Below are 19103 nucleotides of genomic sequence, written 5' to 3'. Positions count from 1 at the left end.
GGATTGCGCGGGAGCATAGGCAAAAAGAATCCTTCCGACACACCTGCCTCTCTTTGGCTGGGTCGTGATTTGTCAGCGGGGTCAGAGGAAAACTCTTTGTAGCTCTGCTGTGACGAAAGAGCGAGTCACATCTTTTTTTCTACTTTGCCCGTTTAAACCTCCCACGCTTCCGTGTCTTTCTTCCGCCCCTCCTTTTGATCTCTAGGTGTTTGTGTGTGTATTTGAGGTTGATGTGGCAGGAAGTTTAGTTGATGATTAAGCTTCATAAGCCCTCTCATCAGCTGTCATCTGGATGATATGCGCACAAATGCACTCGCATGCATTCACATTCACAATTATCCACTTCTTGCCGACCTCCTTAATGATTTTCTTTGTATTTCCTCTGTTTTCCTTTTTCCTTCCCCCACCCCCGACCCCCCCACTCCCTCCCTCCCTTCTCTACTGGCTCGCAGGTGGTGTCCTCCTGTCAGAAACTCACACGCCCTCTGACACATGGCTGACAGCGGGAGACGGAAGGGGCGAGAGTGAGTACGGGACTGACAGAGATCCAGAAACTCGCACACGGAGAGGAAGAGGCAGTCGGCAATCTGTGGTCGGTCCCCTGCTATTCTGCAGCTGTGTTGGAGTCAGCGAAACGGTTCTGAGCTCCGTCAGGATTTCAGAAACCACAGAGTGAGATATAAGGGTGTTCTCCCTACGTCTTATTGCTCGGGGGATGAGCCTCTGCAGTGGGGGCAATGTTAAGGCCTCGCTGGCCTTGGATTAGGCCCCTGGGGGTGCTTCTCCGGAGGGGTTGCTGATACCCCAGCTGGATCTTCCGCCGTCGCCGTCCTCCACAGCTGTCATTAGCGGCTAATGAGCTGCTGCTAGAGAGGAAACGGAGAAGCTGCCTGTGGAGAGAGGAGGAACCTTACAGCTGTTATTAAGAGGCCCAGAGCTCTCAGACAAGGAATTCTTCCTCTGCAAGAGTGGAACCCTTTAAAGTTTTTTTTTTTTTATGTGCCAGCTTGAAAGGATATCGAATTTGGAAATAATTATTTTAAGACATCTCTATTCAGGTGTTGATTGCAATTTTTTTGACATGCTTCTGACAATGGTCACTATGCAGTTGAAAGACATATTTTTTCAGCAAACTGATTCTTTCAACTGAAGGAGTTTCAACATAACATATAATCCATTCATTTTTTGTTAATGCTACATTGTTTTTGTTTTACACTTTCATATTATTTTGACCTTCCTATGCCCTGAAGGATATTGGTCACCATGGCAGCAGCCTATCGTGTAGTGGTGAGCAGTGTCAGCTGCTACAACAGTGTGGTGGTGGACCGGCGCAATCACTCCCATGCTGTGCACTACTGCTCGGGGCCATGTGGGGCGCAGTCCCAGGGACTGGACTGTACCGTCGCACACCGCGGGACCTGTTCGGAGCTGATTATTGCACCTGACACTGCATACACTGACCCAAGTGGCTCACTCATACACTCCCATAACATGATCACCCAACAACTCCACAACCATGGGAAAATGACTGTTACCGTGGATACAACTTATAATGGTGGTTTAGAGAGGGCGGACAGCAGTGGCAATTTGTCTTTAGGGGAGGACAGCCCCACGTGGCGTGGGAAAAAGGCCCCCAGTGGCGGAGGCTCGACTGGGAACCTGAGCTCCTCTGGCAGTCTGAAGGACATTACCGAAGAAGCCATCAACCTGGCCAGTGGTAAGCTCAAAGAGTTTTCTTTTGACAAGCTCCGCCTCTCTTCCTCAAGCCACGTCACCTTCCGGAAAGGTCGTAAAGTCCGTCCTGACTCCCTCAGCCGTCGCTCCACCGACCTGGAGATCATCTACGGCCACTTCAGCTCCAACATCGCCACAAACGGAACTGCTAATGGCATGACAAATGGCACGGGTCCATCGAATGATGAGAACCTGCCGCCATTTGTGCCAGGAAAGGTCGCAGGCCTGGAGGAGACAAAGGTAAAGGGCAGCACAGCCACCTTGTCGGCCATCACCAAATTGAGTGGTGGATCAACGAGCAGCCTATCGAGTATTGGGTCTTTTGACCAAAGTCTGACCACAATGGCATCCCTGTACCGCAACACCCTGGGAGAGGAGAACCTTATTGCCCGTCTGCTGGAGAAGACACGAGCAGGAGCGGGCGCTGGGGGAGCAGGCGGGGAGGACATCCGTGCCTGCCTTGACATCCTGCTCAAATGTTCCGAAGACTTAAAGAAATGCACCGACATCATCAAGCAGTGCATCAGAACCAAAGCTGGTGGAGGGCCGGAGGACGGAGGAGCCAGTCCTGACAGTGTTTATCGGGCCGTGATGACCCGACTCAGCTCCTATTTGAAGAAACTACCTCTGGAGCTGGAGGGAATCGGAAGTTTGGGAGGCAGTGGGCCGGGTGCGCTCGGAAGCGGGCACAGCGATCTGGCTGAGCTGGTCAACACCCTTCACTCCATCCAGCAGGGACCGTTTTCTCCAATATTTGGCAATGAGCAACCTCCTCGCTATGAGGATGTGGTGCTGTCACCTCCGCTGCCAAAGACTGCTCCTCACTCTACATCGTCCACACTTTCCTCTGTTTCACCTTCCTCCTCGTCTTCTTTAAAATCAACCTCCATTCATACAAAACCAGTCCAAAGCTCCCCGTCCAGAGTCACTCCACTTACAAATGGACTTCAACATCCACATCCTTCTCCTGTCACACAACACACACTCTCTGCCCCATCAGTCACATGCCCTCCTCCTGGCTCCTCTCCAACACATTCTCCTTCCCCTCTTCGTACCTCCCCAACCCCACTGTACTCACACACTCCTCCAGCGTCCCCAATGGAGGCTCTTTACATTGAGGAGGAGGAGGCCGATGTGGGAAAGACACCGGAACAAATCTCACAGCAGACACACACTCCAACTAGAGGGGGGAACGCTACCCAGAACAAAAATGGGATAACATTGGTTCCTCACATGCACCTGTCTCAGCCACACACGCTCCATAACTCTTCAAATGCTTTGCCGGCCAGCCCTGGCTACAGCCTCAGTTGGCCTTCCTCCCCCTCACTGACAATCTCAGCACCCAAAGCTGTCTCACACAGGAATGATGACATTGACAAGCTTCTGATGGACTTAGAGAATCTGTCTCAGAGTATGAGCCACCCCAGAAACACTGAGCCTCCACTTCCAGCCAAAACCAGGAAGAGAGAAGGAGGCCAGGGAATCACCCCCAGTGAGGCCCTTACTCAGCCTAAAATGGCCCAGTTCCAAGTCCAGAAGCCGGCCAACCACCTAGCCATGAATGGCCCTACCACCAGGACTCCCACTCCTCCCCAGGGAGAGACCAGTGAAGCTGTGGTGGGAGAGGAGGAGGATGGGGCACTGCTGCTGAGGATCCTGGAGAGTATTGAGAGTTTTGCCCAGGAGCTGGTGGATTCTGGGGCGGGGAGCACAGGGAGTGCTGAGAGGAAATGTGGGAAAGAGCGGGAGGTGATGAGGCTCCTGCAGGATACAATGGCCACTGGCCGGGCTGATACCCCTCGGGAGAGCCCGAGCCCACCAGCTGCTCCCGCTGCTCCCTCCATGCACACACATGCAGCTACACAAGTCCCAGCTATACCGCCAAAACACTCCCTGGCAAACACGGCTGCAGTTTCACCCGCACCGACACCAATATCTGAAGTCGCTTGCAATGCTACATCCGAAGCTTTGCCCAAACCTACACCTAAAGCTGCCCCCAAACCTCTGCCCACACCCATACCTGAGCCTACAACTGAGGCTACAGATAATGTTACAGAAGCCTCTACAGGTGAGACTGACCCAACACCCATCCCTGCCCCTGTAGTGTCCACACCTGCAAGCCTGCATTCCTCCACACATTCAGCTGAACCTACACCTGTGGCTGCACCTGAAGCTCCAGCCCCGGTTGCAATCCCAACTGTGGCAACCACAAGAGATGCTGTCGTTGCCGTTGGCGACGCTGTTGCTGTGAGAGACACTGGCTCAACTCTCCTCATCCAGCAGACTCCAGAGGTGATCAGAGTAAGTGAAAAGACACACTTTCAAATTCAAACTACTGACACATGCACCAACCAGGGAGACATTTACTAAACATCATAATTACAAACTATTACAGCTGTATCATCTACCGTGTGATATTTTATTTTGCACAATACGATACTTCAAAATAGGAATTTCTAGGATTTACATCATGTAATGTCAGCAAACTGTACATCAGAGACCTGAATTATTGTTCTTTGTGTCTGGTGAAAACTAAATTCGTCATTATTGTGTCCCACTTTTCTGGCTGAATCACTAACTCGCTGCTTTATTAAAGGCAATGTCACTTCTGGTATTTGGAGTATGATGGCTTATAAACAGAGGTGGGACAGCTTTCTTTATCAAAGGCCCATTTTCTTTGATTTTGGAGGATATTTACATGCTGTGCAGCTTTGATTTTATTGATGATTTCTGTATTAACACATAGTAAAGCTGTTTAATATTATGTGGAAAGTTGAGTAAACTGATGATTGATCATTATACATAGCAACATCATCTCAGTATATATTTTAAATGTTACTGTTGCTGTGGTGTCAGAAGCAAATAGACAGGAAGTCTGAGAGTGGCTGACTAAGAGACAGACAAACGGGAACCAAGAAACGGAGTGATTGACAGCATTAGACTGAGAATAGCCAGTTTTGTAAGAAAGCCCCTATTGCTTTCAATACATGTCATATTAATCGCCCAGGCGAGGATTTTAACGCCGTGACACAACAGGGTTGATGTGCCTGTTATTGATGGGCCGTGATAAAAAGTATTCATTAGCTGCGATGAACACGCTGATACAGTTTCCCTATCTGGGCTTGAATAAAAGACGCTGGTGCTCTGAATCATGGAACAGAACAGCTCATTGTGTTAGGAGTGGCTCTTTGTTGACTTTTCCTCGTTTCTAACTAGTGTTTTGTGGTGTGTGTGTGTGTGTGTGTGTGTGTGTGTGTGTGTGTAGGCTTGTGTGTGTGTATGTGTGTGTGTTGGCTCCCCTTTCCACCCTGGGGAATATTTAACGGTAATTTTGGGTTGTGCTACAAAGGTAAAGAGAGGGTAAGGCAATTGGATGTGTTTATGTGTGTGTGTGTTTGTGCCTCGGTGTGCATAACACACTGACGCTGCCGTGAATAAACTTGTTACCTTAGCTTGCCTCTGATGTGGCTGTTTGACAGCACATCGTGGATTGATGTAATTATCTATGAAAAACAAACACCCATTATCAACACCGAAACAGAGCATCAAATCATTACTGCCTCACTTCTTTTGTTTTTCTTCTCTCCTTTACTAATTTGCTCATTTCTTTGCTCTCCCATCGTCCCTCTTTCTCCACACCAGTCTGCTGTTTATGTGTGTTTATTTACTGAGCTGTGTAACCTTATGCCCTGCTGATATGTAGGGCACCTATTTATGAGGTTACCATGGTAGCTGCCACAGAACAGAACAGCCAGCAAGCGAACACATCATTACGCAATCTTATTCCTCCTCCGTCCTCTGTCTGCCTATCTATCCCTCCTTCCTATCTTTTTTTTGTTTATATCCTGCTCCTCTGCCTCCACATTTCTTATAATCTCTTGCCATCATTTCTTTAGACTTTTCCCTCTCTTTCCTGCACCCTTGTTTTTACTCTCAGTGTCCTTCCTTCACCTGGAGTCAGTCTACGTTGACCGCCACTTCTCTTCCCGCCCTGTGATTGGCCACTGTGTTATTTTGGGAGCGGTGAATAACAGTTGTTGCTGTGTGGAGGGCAGAGAAAACCAATGAGAGGTTGCTGATTGGAGAAACAGCAGGAGGGGGGGAGGAAGGTGGGGCAGGGTGGGGTAGTGTGTATGTGTGTGTGGGGGGGGAATTTGTTGGCACAGCGAGTGTTAACGGTATCGTTACCCTGCAGCCCCCTCCACCTCTGGCAAAGCTAGGTGTGAGGGAGACCTAAATCTGTCTGCCCCTCTGTACTATGGCATCCCGCTAACAGACTTACTGTCGCCACAGTGTAAATGGACCTGGATATGTCTGTGTGTGTGTGCGTGAGTGTGTGTGTGTGTGTGTGCGTGAGTGTGTGTGTGTGTTTGATGGTGTGCATGTTTGTTTGTGTGTGCGCATCTATGTATTCACGTATGTGTGTGCATTTACATATGTGCCCTTGCATGTGTATATGCACACAGGTGCATTCATGTGAATCCCATTTGAATGAATGTGTGCTTGACCAAGCGTGTGTGTGTGTGTGTGTGTGTGTGTGTGTGTGTGTGTGTGTGTGTGTGTGTGTGTGTGTGTGTGTGTGTGTGTGTGTGTGTGTGTGTGTGTGTGTGTGTGTGTGTGTGTGTGTGTGTGTGTGTGTGTGTGTGTGTGTGTGTTAGTTGGCCTGAGGGTAAGTTGACCCAGCTACTGTGGGTCACAGCTGAGTTTGGGAATAGCTCTCTGACACCCAATACCAACTCTGGCACTCTGGGAATTATGCTAATATCCCTCAGCGCCAACCCCGCCTCCTGCCTCAGTCGCACATTAAACTGCCAATCAAACTATAAACAAGGCATGTCCACGTTCACACACAAGTGTGACAATGCCCTTGCACTTTCATACACAACTACTTACACACGGCACCTTGGAGGTGTGTAGCTGTGTTTCCCTTGGCATTGTCATGGCTTTGATGGGAAGCTCTGCTAAGCCCTGTGGGTTGACACTGGCCTCAGGCGGTAACATCCTCATCTGTGTATGTGTGTGCATGTGTGTTTATTGTTGATTCTGCTGCTGACAGACTAATACAGGGCTTTCTGCACCTGTCAGAGCAGACCCATTAATCTCCATGGATACAAGGAAGCCAGCTGATATAAATCAGAGGCAAGGCCACAACAGTCAAACTCAGAGTAGGGGGATGTGGCGGCCGTGATGCTGAGAGCAGAGTCGACTAAATCTGTTAGTGGTACTTGAGGTCAATGGCCTTCCAGCGGCAGTTGGTCTATCTTTCTCTTAAACCCTTTTTTATTTTTGGCAAATATAAGAAGAGATATTTGAGATCACATTTCCCCCGATCCTAAGTCGGACCTGTATGTTTTTGTTTCAGTGGGGTTGTTCGAGTACAGATGGTGACATGATTTAAAGGCACACGTACACTCCTGGCTGTATGCAGAGATGCCATTCTGATGGCTTAATTAACCCGCTGCTGATCTGAGTGTATTTGCCAACTGCTGTGGAAGTGTTGCTAGGCTAGGATAGTGCTGGTCGGTAAAGACTTGCGTAACTGTATGCTGGAGAGTTCCCTCCCCAGCAAATTGATGAGAAAGCGGTGGAGCTTCAACTCACACTTAGTCCATACTTTGGGTCTGGACCCTAACTGGGACATCTTCTGCTGGAGAAAGAATAGTTTTGGGGTTGTTACTGCTAAAATGTCAATTGCGAAATTGAAACCTATCTTTAAGTGAGATCAATTGTCCTTTGTTGGAGCAATTCAACAAAATACTGTGTGAGTGAATAGACTTTTTGTCAAAAAATAAGCCACCCACTGTCTCGTAGTACGACTGCAACACACAAAGTCACTTTATCAAGTCCTATTGAGCCCCATCAAAAAGCAATAACACACCCATCGGAACAGGAAAAATATTTGGAGCAAATTCAGAAAGAAGGTTAAATAGAAAGTCTGTGCCTGGGCTGTGTAATCTCTCTGATCAGAAAAGGTTGGAAATTTACTAAATGAAACTACAACTATTTTCTTGAGAAAGCTGCGTTTCATAGTCATACAGTTGTCTTAAATTAACAGTTCTCTTCGGTGTGCCACAGCTTTCATGAAAGTGTTCACGAGATAAATGCCTCTCAAGGGCAATTCCTCATATTTCAGCCTGGTGTTGAGGGAGGTTTGAGTGCTCCTCTTTCTGACTTTTCCTGCTCATACTTTTTAGCAAACTGAGGGAAGGGACTGTTGACCTTTTTAGATAGAAAGTTCAACTTTTTTGGCAGAGGGAGGCTTAACAAAAAAAAAGGATAAAAGGAGTGATAAAGAAAAGCATGGTGAGAAAAAGGAAATAACAGGAAGACAGGAAAGCCAAATGAATGATGGTCTGTGTGAGACGGCGGGAGGGAGACGTTTTTTTGTCGTCTGTGAAGTTGACTTGGAGAACAGAAGAGTTCGTAGGGAGTTATTGAAGAAGAGGAACAGGCGAAAGAAAAAGAACGGAGATGAGAAAGAGACTGGTGGTGCTGGGGGAGGGGGGTTGAGTTGGTGAGGAGGGGGCCCCTGCAGCGTACAGTTGTTGACTTTGTCGGCAGAGGATGACATCATTCCTCGGCTGCTTCCACAGGAAATAAGGTCACAGTGGGAACCTCCGCCAAGCGGGGAAAGATGCCTGTTTCAACCTAGGTGCACAAGCATACAGATGAATGCATTCATTTATACATGCACACGCACACGTACATGCACACACACACACACACACACACACACACACACACACACACACACACACACACACACACACTCACACTGACACAATACACTGCCAGACAAGGGCCTGTGTTGCTATGTGTGAAAGGACTTTTCCAATACGATTCATACTACCCAAGGTTAGCCTGGACAATGAAACATTCACCACCCATCCCTTTGACACACACACACACACACACACACACACACACACACACACACACACACACACACACACACACACACACACACACACACACACACACACACACAAACATAGCACTTTTAAGCAAGTGACATCATGATTCACCACTCCCAGTGCAGGCTGGGATAGCATCCAACTGCTGTTCCCAGTGCAGCGGGCTCTGTTGGAGTGTGTACGATTGCACAGATGCTTGTCTGCACACACACACACACACACACACACACACACACACACACACACACACACACACACACACACACACACACACACACATATGCAACTTCTTTTTTTTTTTTTTTAATTCAAGTTACTTTTTCATCTGAAATGGTTTTAGCTCAGTGGGAGGCATTGCTGCGTAAGTCTTTGGGCCTCCCTCAGTGTCACCATGGAAACCACAACAACATGTTAGGCAAGCTGATGGGACTCCCCTACCCCAGAATATCAGTTGTGTAATTTGATTGGCTGATGGGGGAGGCTCCCCCACAGAACCAAGGCTCCAGGGGAGATCAAATGGAGACTGGACATGTTTTAGGTACTGACGGTGTCGATGTGGGTGTGGCTGGCTTTGTGTATGCGCGTGCTTGTTTCCATGTGAAACAATTCGCCAGTGTTCCAAAACATTATGACTCTGTAGAAGCTTGGGTGTCACCCCCCCCCACACCCATCTCCCTCCCTCCCTGTTTAACCTCTCCCTTTAAACTCACCCTTCACCCAGCTCCACCCAAACCGGGCCGGGGGCAGTTTTTCTCCAGAAAACTGCCTCATTACTAAAACACTCACATCAGTTAATCCAAACAAGCACGTCAAGATTTGTTCAGCCCTGTGTCCTAAATTTCCATGCACAAAAAAGCATGAGTTATTGCACATTTTTATAGTGCGTCACTAATGACATCTTAAAGTTGTTGGTATAAGAATGATATCTAAAACTGTGGTTCCCACTCTCATGATTTATAAGCATATGGTTTTCATCATACAAAACCTCTCACTCTGTCAGCCAAGGTGATTTCAGGAATGTTGGCCTTGATTATGAGATGAGGGAGCTGAGGCCGAAAGGATCAAAGGCAGCAGATCCAGGCTCACCTGTGAGTGTTGGACGGATTCGTCATGGTAACAAGCAGAGAGCTGCTACCCTCTAGCGACTGTACCATTAGAGTACTGTGTCTGTTTGCAGGCCAGACTCATTACTGTTTGTGATATAAAGAGGATCTATAGCTCCATCTACAGGATGATATGTGATCCAACACTAGTGTGTCATGGTTAAATCAGAATCAGTTTTATTTACTAAGATGTTTTTCACATTTTCCTCCATTTCTTAAGCTTTTTTCAATGCTTTTAACTTTTTATTATTAAGTGAACTGGCGGAAAACTGTCCTGTGGTGAAACAATTGCACACTCTGCCATGATTGTGAAATTATCATGAAGTGACCGTTGGGAGGAAAGGGTGGTGCAAGACACAGAACTTTTCTAGGTCAAAGAGAAGTATTTACAGAAACTATTGTCTTGTATTGTATCTTAAATTATACTGGAAACATATTGCTCTAGCTGCATGGCAAAGGGATGTTAAGGTAGTTTGTTTGGTGCATGGTCTGGTAGGATCATTACTAATGCGACATACTTTTTAACATTCATCACTTGTGTGCATTCTTATGTTTCTTCTTGCACATTCTTCAGAGGTAGCTGGCCGTCTCCCTATATGATTTGTTATTGATATTGCAGGGCTGCAGCAAAATGTGCAATGGCTTGTGCAGTGGCTACTTCTATACGCTGACACGGCTCTCCCTCCTACTGTAACATTCCTGTCTATCTTTACTCTTCTGTCTGTAAAAAAAAAAAATGAGGAAACAGGAGCTGATCTGCTCTGCCATTGGCTGTGTGAAGTCTCTTACTGCAAACTAGTGACAGCTCTCATGGTGCAGCTCCAGGCTGAGGCTCATCACCATTGCTGATGTAGGGTTAGCTCACTTACTCTTATTCTTAAAATAGCCATGGAGAGGTAATGCATAACCTGCCCTGATAGCAATGCGTATAAATATGAAAACCCAAGTTGGCCTTCAAAGGCCTTGAGTTTGTTGTTATTATTGATTATTTGTTGACAGGCTGTTGTTCCTGCAGAGTGAGATGAATTACTGGGCAATGATCTGGTGATGTAGCTGGGCAACCCTCCCAGAAATAGGCAGTGTGGTACATTTTCTATTAATCTTTTCATAGCATGAGGCCTTTCCTCTGGTGATTATTGAGGTAGCTGTATTTGCTTAACATTTCTGATCAATGTTTATGTCTTCATAAGATGCCGTAAATTAGTTAATTAGATATAGTTATATATGTTGTATTTACTTTTATTAACAAAGAAATGCTCACTCTTGAAACTCATTTGTTTAATCCACATAAAAACCAAATTGTGGAGAGACCAAAGAGTTGCCTGAAGGCAGATTATTTAATTGTTGGCCAGGCTAGCTGTTCCCCCCACCCCGCCGTTTCCAGCCTTTATGCTATGCTAGGCTAATGGCTGCTGGCTGTAGCATCATCCCACTCTCTGCCACAAAGTAAAAAAGTTTTCCCCAAAATGTCAAACTATTCTTTTAAGGCCCCATATGAAGTAAGTAAAAATACGTTAATCCATATAATCCAGTGGAGTAAAAGTAAAATGTTTAGAATAACTAGAATAGTTATAGAATAGTAAATGAACAATTTCTTAAGATGTTGTATAATGGCCAGCTTGATTGGCTCTAATTGTTCAGAAATTATTGCAGAAAAACTAAACCACACAAAACTAAACCACACATCATAACAGTATATATATATAATATATATATATATATATATATATATATATATATATATATATATATATAAATATAATAAAACATTAAATAAAGAGAATGAAACATTAAATGAAGAAAATAAAACATTAAATAAAGATAATAAAACATTAAATAAAGAGAATGAAACATTAAATGAAGAAAATAAAACATTAAATGAAGAAAATAAAACATTAAATAAAGAGAATGAAACATTAAATAAAGAGAATGAAACATTAAATGAAGAAAATAAAACATTAAATGAAGAAAATAAAACATTAAATAAAGAGAATGAAACATGAAATGAAGAAAATAAAACATTAAATAAAGAGAATGAAACATTAAATGAAGAGAATGAAACATTAAATGAAGAAAATAAAACATTAAATAAAGATAATAAAACATTAAATAAAGATAATAAAACATTAAATGAAACATTAAATGAAGAAAATAAAACATTAAATAAAGAGAATGAAACATTAAATAAAGATGATAAAACATTAAATAAAGAAAATAAAACATTAAATGAAGAGAATAAAACATTAAATAAAGATAATAAAACATTAAATAAAGAGAATGAAACATTAAATATGACAAAAAGAAAAAAAAAAAAAAAAAACCTGTCACTGCACCGCGACTGTGACAAACCACGAAAATAAAACATTAAACCACGAAAATAAAACATTAAATAAAGAAAACAAAACATTAAATAAAGATAATAAAACATTAAATAAAGAAAATGTATATGTATGAACAAATGTCTCAATAAAGTTATTGAAAAAAAAAAATAAAAAAAAAACTACCCGGCATGCCATGCACGGTGATCGCCGGTGAACAAACCTATTTCCATCCGGGTGATCCGGTCACCGGGATTCTACCGGGACGGCTCCTCCTCCTCTAGCTCTGCTAGCTCATCCTCTAGCTCTGCAGAGCATCCTCCTCTAGCTAGCAGAGCTAGAGGAGGATGAGCCGGCCGGTCCACCGGTACCGGTACCGTGAAAACACCGGTACACCGGCACACCGGTATACAGGAGGATGAGCCGTCGGGTCCACCGTGAAAACATCATGACATGACGCCACTTTACCGCTACTGTGACAAACCACGAAAATAAAACATTAAATAAAGAAAACAAAACATTAAATAAAGAGAATGAAACATTAAATAAAGAAAATGTATATGTATGAACAAATGTCTCAATAAAGTTATTGAAAAAAAGAACTACCCGGCATGCAATGCGCAGTGATTGCCGGTGAACGGTGAATAAATTTGAACACGTCACCATTTTTCTGACGTCACCACATGACGTCACTGCACCACGACTGTGACAAACCACGAAACATTAAATGAAGAGAATGAAACATTAAATAAAGATAATAAAACATTAAATAAAGAAAATAAAACATTAAATAAAGATAACAAAACATTAAATAAAGCTGCTAGAATGGCCCAGCCAATCACCTGACTTGAATCCAATAGAAAATCTATGGAAAGAACTAAAGATCAGAGTTCATAGAAGAGGCCAACGGAACCTTCAAGATTTGAAGGCTGTTTGTGTGGAAGAATGGGCCAAAATCACACCTGAGCAATGCATGTGAGTAGTTTCTCCATACAGGAGGCATCTTGAAGCTGTCATTACCAACAAAGGCTTTTGTGCGTGTTCAATACTTTTTCCCTGTGTCATTCCATTTTAATACACATAACTTCATTTCTGAACTTATTTGTTTTGTTTTGTTTGTCAATAGCACCTTTAGAAATATATTTACTGAGAAAAATGGTGACGTACTTATTTTACCCGCTGTATTTCACGAGATGAGATTTTTAGTATTTTCAATTCTGATACTTGAGCTTGTGACATTTTTGTTTTATACAGCCACTTCCACTGCTCAGACAGCCACAGCAGCTGTGTCATTAATTGTTCCCATGTTTTCCTCCTGTGATACGGATGTGAGGTAGACCGTGACGATCACTGATTCACTTCATCTATCACGGAGGTAGCACTTGAACTTGCTTCATTCTCTGCAGTATAGAAAGGAGGTTCCCAAGACAAACTTTGTGTGTGCGTGTGTGTGTCTGTGTGCTTGTGTGTCTGTGTGTGTGTCCTCCTTTAAAGAGGAAGTGAGACCGGGAATAAAGAATAGAGCTGCGATGTGAACTGTGTTTCCTGCTGTTGGCACGGTAACCCTGGGAGTATTCCTCCCGCCACTCAATCCAGGGAAAGGGTTATCGCCATGGAGATGGCATTTGGCAGGCCTGGTCTAAACTGAGTGTGTGTGTAATCACAGAGAGGGGAGGGGGAGTTGACTCTTCCGCTGATATCAGGTTCAAGTTTAAACTTTATTTGTCCCAGTGGGCAGTTGGTTTCACTGCAACTTTTAAAAATAGCATTGCATAAAAATATAAAGCTGATGTGCATGACAACATGCACTAGCCAATGAAGTAATGAGTACAGTAATATTCTTAATTTTAAAAAATAAATTGTGTAAACAATGTTTGAATAATTAAATTTAACAATTAGCCAAAAAGCATGTTTCAAAGCATTTTTATTTGTAGCTATTAATCAGATGATAAATTTAAGTATATCTACTATATAACTTTATTAACAATAAATGACAGTAATAGGTTTAAGTAGTTCAATTAACTGCCTTATCATAACTCTACTAAGTTATCAGAAAATTCTATTGTATTTTCAATCATTTTTCCCAATTTCACATTGTGTGCGTGTGTTGCTCATGTGAAGTCTGCCCGGTGCCTGAAGCAGAAATAAATATGAAACATGGTGGCTATATTTACACAGATCATTTTTACACACAGCAGACAGCCAATTTCAACGTGTGTGTGTGTGTGTGTGTGTGTGTGTGTGTGTGTGTGTGTGTGTGTGTGTGTGTGTGTGTGTGTGTGTGTGTGTGTGTGTGTGTGTGTGTGTGTTTAGGAAGTTGTTATGTTCACACTATTCAACTTCTCTAAAAGACTGGAAGAAGCTGGAAGATTCCTGTTCACTGAATCCATTGAGGCATACGTGCACGCACCCACACGCACAAATGATGTGCCTGACAAATTCGACACATGTTCAAGTGCCTGTGTGCTAATTAAACCCTTTAGGAGGACATGTGTGCACGGCGACAGTTGTTGTTGCTGATCCTCTGCTTCGGTCCTTCCGCTCATCCCATCACGAGTGTATTTGATCAATGACGTGAAGGCCGCTGACTCACCTGTTCCTGTAGCAGTGGGGTTGGATTAGGTCTGTTTTGTTGGTGGAGGAAAGCACTTGCAGACTTTATACTAAACTCACTCACATACACCTGTTGCTCAGCCTCCATTTTAACTTCCATTAGCCCTTTCTGCCCTCTCTTCCACATTCCTTTCACCCTCTCAGCCGGCCTCTTCTCCCCCTGAGCTGGTATCTTAAAGGAATACATTCATTTTTGGGAGTTTTGTTGCTCAACTTGCCAGTTAAAGTTGAGACATGGCATCAAAATCATCTATGTGGCCATTAAATCACATGTGGTTTCAGTATTTATTTTTCAATATAAATAATAAAAAAATACTTTAAAGTAATAGAACAGTTTGAATTTTGAAGAATTTGTGTTCACCCCAAAATCACATATTATTTTTGTAGTGCTATTATTCAATCTAGATTGATTTAATGTCTACATGAGCAGAGAATGCATCTTTGCTTTGTTGTCATAGCTTGGCTGGCTGCATTTGATTTTAGTGCATGTGAGTGTGCCCCACTTGCTAGCTCAGGGCCGCCGCTCTGCACTGCGCTCAGACGGCGGTTACAGCTGATAATGGCATCCTACCCAAAGGTAACATAGCGGAAGCCTAGCACCCACTTTACGGTTCCCCCTCAGGTAAACACTGTTAGCTCTGTCAGCACTTTTGTGATAGTTTGCATTGTCTATAAGCACCATTAGCTGCGGTGATAGGCATAAAAAATCCTCACAATCAGGTATAAAGCACTTTTAATCGAGTTTTGTTATTAAAACTGCAATAATTGGTTTAAAAAATATATTTATTTTTTGCCAATTGGTGGCATTGGAAGGAGACGTAAACACAACATTTACATATTACCGTATAAAGTTGCTATCGTGAATAAAGCCCATGTACACATCCGGCCGACACAGCACAACATTAGCCAACTGATGAATGTAAGTAAAATGTTCATTCTTCTCTTAGCTCTGTTTTTGGTCTCCACCAACTCCAGAGAGAAATATGTGGCTCTTTAGCTGCTAAACTCTCTACTGGGTTCACCAGCTAGTCTCTTAATCAATCCGTCAGCCTTTTGGTACTAGATAGGAAGAACATTTTGTTGGCATCAGAACTGACCCTCTCATCACCGCTGACCTCATGTGTCCCTCCCCATGGGAACAGTTTGTCCCACAAGTTGCTTTCATGTAAACTGAGCAGACTGCAGCTTTTGACTCCCGTACTGTAGGTGGAGCATCTAGGAATCTTTAAAGGAGTTGGTTCCCACACCATCCTCACAATCCTCATATCTTGGTAAATTTAACTTTTTCATTTTTAAATTGCTATTTAGCACTCCAGATCCATTCAGAGGCCGGTTTTAAGACCAAGCGGAGACTTTTTTTGAAGGGGCAGGGTTTCAAAGACTGTCAGTCAGAGAGGAAAAGAGCACACAGCTGCCCCATGGCATTTGTCCCGGCTCTCTTTACACACACACACACACACACGCACACGCACACACACACACACACACTGTGCATGTCAGTGTGACACTGACACTTACATGTACACACCTATCTCTTTATACAAAGATTTATGATATCACAAGTGCATCGCTACAGTTGACGTGGCGGTGCAGAGAACGTGATTGGAACTAACTTTTCAGTAATCAGACTGAGCAGCAGAGATAGGGAGAGCAAGTGAGAGAGAGGGAGGGAGTGAGGGGGTGAGATACTCAACATGACACGAAAGGCTGGCGAGGTGGCACTTGTCAGGTCGTTCTCAGTTGTCGATAGACACGAGATAGTGATTGTACGATGTTTCCCCCTGCTGCACGGAGGTGAGAAGTGGCCAGAAGGAAAACAATGTGTGTGTGTGTGAGTGTGTGGGATCGGTATGTGACCTTGGCTTCAGTACAGAGTCCAGTTGTTCCAAAGAATTCAGTAGAGCCGGGCGTACAGGGAGCTGAGAGGAGTTACCCTGAAAATCCAAGGTGACTCACTTATTTTTGTGGAAAGGCAGGACACATCCTACAAGTCCAGCGTGAGAGAGTTGTTGCTCATGTGTTATTAACAAACCATGATGCGGACATTGACGGTTTACAGAGTAATTTTACATCACAAGGACAGGGATTCCAGTCGATGAAACACCATAGATATAAAGTAGAAAATAAGTAGAAAAACAAATAACAAGAAAATAGTAATAATAGGATGTAGAAAAAATACACACAGGACCAGGAGAAAATCAACATGCATGTTGTGGATAAATATCATAATTTTAGTCTTTCTGAAAGTTCCCTTCATTGCCCCAGGAAACCAGAAAATAGTTCCTGAATAGTTTTCATCCAACAGCAGTAAATATTTCCACTTAGATAAATCCTTCTAAGTTCCTATACTCATAGAGCTCAGTATAGCACTAGAGGGCACTTGACTCTCCATCTGTGCTGCTCTGAAACACAACCATAGTGGAATCTGTGTTTGCTGCGCCAACAGACTCTAAGAGTTTCCTTTTCTTCAACGGTCAGCGAGCGAGCATTGATATACTCTACATGCAACAGTATGTGTAAACTACACTGTTAAATGTCAGACATTTGGAGAAGTGTCTTAGTCTTGGAGGGATTTTAAGATGGACAACTTAAAAATAGGTCAGGCCTGTCTGTCCTGAGGGATCCCCTCTTGAGCTGTCAGGCTAAAGATTGGTGTTGCTTGGCTCTGAAGCGGTGCTGGTCCGATCTGGCACAGCTGGGAGAAAGGTCAGACTCGCAGATGGAGGGTGTTGCATTGGCAGTGGATACACTTAACTATAAATTCTCATTATTAATTAGCTATTACCATATATGCTAAATTCACCAATTTGGCAGGTGTCAATAAAGAGTAGAGCTAAAATGATTAGGCGATTAATTAATTATTCAAATAGTTGACTGAAATTGTTCATTAGCAACAGTTTTGATGATCAAATGTCTGGTACCCAGATTCTTAAATATGAGGATTTATATATTTGTGAACTGAACATCTTCTAATATTGTACTAAAGATCTCATATAATTAGTCGTTTCATAAATAAGTCGAAAAATCAGCAACTATTTTGGACATTAAAGCAATTTGAAGATGTCACGATGGTCTACAGTAAAACGTGATTTTGTGAATTGTTTGCTACATTTTACAGACCAAAAAATAATTATCAAATTAATGATAATGGGGAAATAATCATTTGTTGCAGTCCTGTTGTAAGTGGTGAATCATTATTTTTTTATATTTGTATGACATTTTGTGGATAAACAGCTTAATTGATTATATATAAAAGAAAAACAATCAGTAACAAAAATTAATTGTTATTTTCAGCTCTTATCGAAAGTGACTACATACACGCATGGATGTTAAAGTTAGTGTTTTAGCAAAACAGGTGCTTTGCCTGCTCGCTCCATAAAAAATGACCTCTCGTTTTTTGGCGTACTTGTTTTACCCACCAATGCCGAAGCACTGACCTAAGCTTCACGTCTACAGTAAAATTATTTCAATCAAACTCACTTTGATTTGTAACTTCCCACTGGCTAACTTTAGTCAAAGGCAGGGACTGAGAAGGGCTCATGTCCTGCAAAACACTACACACAGATATGCAACATGCCCCCCCCCTAATGCTCAGGACAGCCGGTGTGCCGTGTGTGTGTGTTGCCAGACCCCGGCATGGCTCATGTTTCCCAGTGCAGTTTGTCAGAGCCCAGCTTGGAGCGGCAGGCACCAGTGAGACTACACCAAATACATACATCCTGAGCTGGCAGGGGCACACATCAGAGGCTTTCCACCCCAGAGACAAGCTGCTGTTTGGGGGCTCCGATTGGTCATAAAACAGCCCAGTACCATGGTTCTTTCTCCCGGCCTGCACAGTAGCACAGGACTCTTAAGGAACATCTCTTTGCACAGATACACTGCTGGATTACCGCTTTCCAGGACACAGCTTTGGGAGCCTGTACATGCGAGTGGAGAGATTCTGTGAGTCCGACTGATTGTCAAAGGCCATATCCTGAAATCACACAAATGCTTTCCTGAGGCGTTAGTGGATATCTGAACTGTTAAGTGGACTTCTTTACCAACAGTCCACTCGATTTCCTCTCAGCGGTTGTTAGTTGCCGGACAAGCTGGTCCGTTATTAGTCGCCGTGTCAGTAGCTGCACCGGTGGCCGTGTCTGGTTGGGGGTTACGTGTCTCGGCCCCCACCATGATGATCAAGGAGACGTCGTTACGGGGGGACCCCGACCTGAGGGGGGAGCTGGCCTTTCTGGCCAGGGGGTGTGACTTTGTTCTCCCCTCACGCTTCAAGAAGAGAATCAAGTCCTTCCAGCAGCAACAGGTCAGTCGGTGCTATGTGCAGGACGGACGGGGCGCAAGTTTGGACGTGGACGCAAAATGCAGACTCATGAGAAATATGAAGACGTTAGACACGCAAAAAAGAATACTCTCACACTACATAT

General features: G+C 43.8%; 1 protein-coding gene across 1 annotated transcript in view; it reads left to right on the top strand.

Annotated features, from left to right (window-relative positions):
- Positions 1-1263: 1263 nt before the first annotated feature.
- The window catches only part of ppp2r3a (protein phosphatase 2, regulatory subunit B'', alpha), a 28118-nt gene continuing 10278 nt past the window's right edge, over positions 1264-19103 (top strand). The window contains exon 1 of the mRNA XM_054614439.1: positions 1264-4035. Coding sequence (XP_054470414.1) covers positions 1264-4035 — 2772 coding nt within the window. The remainder of the gene's footprint in view (positions 4036-19103) is intronic.

The sequence above is a fragment of the Anoplopoma fimbria genome, chromosome 15, assembly GCF_027596085.1.
Source record: "Anoplopoma fimbria isolate UVic2021 breed Golden Eagle Sablefish chromosome 15, Afim_UVic_2022, whole genome shotgun sequence".
Taxonomy (NCBI): domain Eukaryota; kingdom Metazoa; phylum Chordata; class Actinopteri; order Perciformes; family Anoplopomatidae; genus Anoplopoma; species Anoplopoma fimbria.
The sequence above is the reverse complement of the archived record's forward strand: the minus strand, read 5'-3'. Positions and strand labels throughout refer to the sequence as shown.